Genomic DNA, 3,978 nt, shown 5'->3' on the forward strand with positions numbered 1-3,978 from the left:
CTGGCTCAGGACAGGGAAGGGTTCAGAGCTACTGGTCGCAGGCAACTGAATGGTACATAACAACAACAGAGTGTTTAAAGGAGATGTATACAAACAGCTGCAATTTACTTTGAAAAGCTAAAACAAATAGGTTGCATCAATGAGTAGTTGTTGTTGTTGATGATGCCAATAAGTTGGAACCAATTCAGAACTGACCTTCCAGCGGGTTTTTAGAGGCAGTAAATCACACAGGAAGAGACTGTCCATTTCTCTCCTGAGGAGCAGCTGGCAGATTCAAACCACTTGCCTTTGTGTTGGCAGCTCAACTCCTTACAATAAGGCCACCAGAGTTCCCTAATGAATGCCTAGAGAAATGAATAGACTAGTAGACAGGTCCAGATAGAGCAAACAGAGCGAAATTTTAACAATTGTTAACCTAGGTCATGAATATATGTTTCCTGCACCATTCTTTTAACTTTTCTGTATGTTCAACATTTTCTTTAATAATGCAGTATCTGAAAAATAATATTAAAAATAATTTAAGGTTAAAAAAAAAAAAAACAACTCCTGGACAGGGTGTTTAAGTGTGAATGAATTTCAAGGCTTTCCACATGCGTGTCTGTCCAGCGGCAGGTGGGACAGTGTCCCACCCCAAGATCCCAGAGTCAGGGAACCCCCAGCCTAATTCCTCAGCCCCTTCCTTTCTAGCTGTATCCCAGCCTCTAACAAAAGGGCAAACTGAGGCCGAGCAGATGGAGAGGGCGGTTCCTAGGAGCCAATCATACCATCGTGACAGAAATGAGCAGTCAGGCAGCCCTTCTTCCAGCCCACGTGTATATAATTAGTTGGTGGGAAATAGATTGGGGAGCAGGTCTCATCTCGGCGTAATTAGGGGCTAGGCAGCTGGGGCTGTCCAGCCTGGGGGACCTGCTACCAGGTCGAGCAGCCCCTGGAGACAGGGAGCAGCTGCAGGCAGCCCTCAGAGCTGAAAAGCAGCTCACACGGCATCCTGAGATGGAACAATAGAGGGGCTGTTCCGCAGAGCCCCGGGGCATGCAAGCTGGGGGTGAGGGGATAGACTGAAGGCCAGCAGGTTCCAGCATCCTGTGGAGGGAAGTGAGAGCTCAGGCAAGCGGCTTTCCGCACTCCAAAACTCCTTCCCTACTTTCTTCCCAGGCAGCCTCTAAGTCTTCTTCTGGCCCAGCTCTGGTCTTAGGGTCATTAGTCCCTGAATGCCCCACTTTTGCACTATGGGACTAGTTACGTGAGTAGGAGGTGAGGTACCCAACTTCTTCATGATACCAGGACAGGGACCATGTCTGTCTTGTTCGCTGTTGGACATCCAGTAGCTGCTCAGTCAAGAGGTCAGAAAGGACTGTGTCAAGAGAATCAGGGATCCCTGTGCTGCCAGCTGCAGAGTGCCCAGCATACCCTGGCAAGACCTTAGGCTGTCCTGTTGGAAGACAATACTCCTAACCCCGAAAAGGTCACATGAGATTCAATGACAGGATGGGTGTGAGGGGCCCAAGCCTGTCACAAACAACTTCAGAAACAAGAGGTCTCCCCACAACCCACCAGTCTTATTGTCCAAACCTCAGTTTCTTCACATGTAAAATGCACTTGTCTTCTTCGCTTTGGGGGAAACAAGCTGGCAGTTCACCTCAAGGGGCAAAGCTTAGCACAGTATCACAGCAGGACCCACTGGAGGAGGAGTCTTTGCATCCCAAGGGCCATCCCTTCTGCAGATCCTGCCAGGGTCATCCTCCCTGACTGGATCGCTTCCTTTAGAATGGGGACGCAGGAGGCCAGCCTGATCCTGTCAAATCTGCTGGGTATCTGGGAGTGGGTCTTTGCCCTCCCCGTGCCACAGTCTCCCCATCTGCAACAGGCGGAGGTGGGCTCCAGTCTCATAAGCTGGGACACATCATTATCTTTTACAACCCAATTTCTCCTTCCTTCCCCAATCCCAAGTCCAGCCAATGCCTCTAGGGACTGGCTGTGCACTGTCAGACAGACAGACAGACAGCCAGGCTGACCCGGATGCTTGTCAACAGACTGATGGAAATATTTTCTCTATACTTAAAATAAAACCTACATCAAACCTGTCACCAGTGTCCATCAGAGCTTCCTGTTTCTGAGCTCCACAGCCCAACCAGCCAGCAGGAGAGGAAGAGCCAACCAGCCCCTCCCCACTGCCCCCAGGGTGGGAGGAAGGGGCGGAGGGCCAGAGGCCACCCCTGCCTTTCACCTTTCATGTGTCAGGACCAAGCCCTAGTCCTGGCTGTTCCAACCAGGACAATTCCAGGAGCAACTAATCTGGTGGGAGATAGAGGGGCACTAAGACATCAAGGCCCAATGTCAGCCCCTCTTCCCCTTTCCAACCCTAGCACGAAGGTCCCAGAACCCAACAGTGGTGGGCCAACCCCAGGAACACTGTGCCGTCCCACTCTCCCACTGAGTCCAGGCAGAGATTGGTCCAGAGTCCCCAGCCCTTGACTTTTGTGGTCCCCATCCAATTATCCAAGAACCCTTTCAAGGTCCCCTCTATGGCCTGGGTGATTTCAAGTTCAACGTGTGACTCTCTGAGCTTCCCAGTTCCAAAGGAAATGGGCAGGAGGTAGGAGAGGATAGAATACAGAGGTTCCAGAGGATAGAAAAGTGAAGGTCCAGGCACCCTGGTCAACCATTCTCCGCAGGCCCTGCTCAAGCAGGAAGACTCCTGCAGCAACCCCATAGAGACTCACTGTCTGCTTCAATTATAAAACGGCTGACAGCCTGCCAGTCTTCCAGAGGAGTTATGAGGACTGCTGCAGGGTGGTCTCAGGCAAGGGGGCTGAGTGGCTGACCTCTCATACCAGCAGAGCCTCGGCTTTACAGGGATTGCGTTGGAAGGCCCACCCCACCCAAGCCTGCCCTCCCCACACCCTCCCCCTGGGATTACAGAAGAGTCCAAGGACTTGGCTCTTGAGAAACAAGCATCTGTGTTTATTAACCACGGGGAGGGAAGTCAGAGCCTGCCGACTCCAAGCCAGTCCCTCCTGTAGTCTATCCCCTTAGGCCAAGCACCTCCTGGAAAGGCCACTTCTCCCCACCCCTGCCCCAGGTGAGTTCCCAGGGAACAAGGAAAGGACAAGGAAGTCAGCAAATGACAGAAGCCAAGGAGGGAAGGAGGAAATGACAGGTAGACAGACGCAGAGAGATCTGGGATCACTCATTCTCAATGAGGAGGGCTACATGCCCCAAATTCTGCTCCGGGAGAGGAACCAAGCAGGAGAACACACATGTCAAAAAACTTGTATGTGAAGGGCTGGTGGCACAGGGTGGGGATGGACCAAGGTCAAGAGGCAACCCTCTCCAAGAGAGAGTCCTGCCAGGTGCATGCTGGTCCAGCCTCTGAGTCAAGTTCAACAGAAGCCCGAAATGCATCCAGGAGCGGTCAAGGGCCAACTGCACCTCTACAAAGGCAACCGTCCAGAGATCTAGCACTCGACCGCAGGGGTCTCCCGGGCCTGCCGCAGGCCATACAGCCACTTGATCACACGAGCATTGCGCTCCACCACCGACACCCCATAGGGCACGCGCTCCCGGACCCGGTCTTCGGCAGTGGCAGAGCTGCGGCGGGAGCAGCCCCCCTCGGAGCTGCCCGGCCCAGCACTGGGCCCGGCCAGGGACATGATGTCCGAGTTGGCTCGTGCCAGGTGGGCCACGCCCAGACCACGGGCCTCCTCGGGGTCCAGCCCACAGAAGTTAAAGAAGCGCTCCAGGTCAGCAGTGGCCCTCGAGAAGCGCTCACTCAGGTCCGACTTGGAGCGCTGCAAACCCGGTGGCCGGGCAGGGCTGGAGGCGGCAGCTCTGCCCGGCAATGAACAGGCCTGGACCGTCGAGGAGGGCAGGGGGCGGACGTCCACCCGGCGGACTGCCGCCGTGCTGAGTGCTGGCCGTGGCCGGGTGGCTGGGACGTCCTGACGGGCTCCTTCTGGACGTCCAGGGGTCCGGCTG

General features: G+C 54.5%; 1 protein-coding gene across 1 annotated transcript in view; it reads right to left on the minus strand.

Moving 5' to 3' along the window:
* Positions 1 to 3,458: 3,458 nt before the first annotated feature.
* The window catches only part of FAM110A (family with sequence similarity 110, member A), a 904-nt gene continuing 384 nt past the window's right edge, over positions 3,459 to 3,978 (minus strand). The window contains exon 2 of the mRNA XM_006881677.1: positions 3,459 to 3,975. Coding sequence (XP_006881739.1) covers positions 3,459 to 3,975 — 517 coding nt within the window. The remainder of the gene's footprint in view (positions 3,976 to 3,978) is intronic.

Source organism: Elephantulus edwardii, unplaced genomic scaffold (genome assembly GCF_000299155.1).
Source record: "Elephantulus edwardii isolate Elephantulus edwardi_28Jun2011 unplaced genomic scaffold, EleEdw1.0 scaffold00015, whole genome shotgun sequence".
In the NCBI taxonomy this organism is placed as follows: domain Eukaryota; kingdom Metazoa; phylum Chordata; class Mammalia; order Macroscelidea; family Macroscelididae; genus Elephantulus; species Elephantulus edwardii.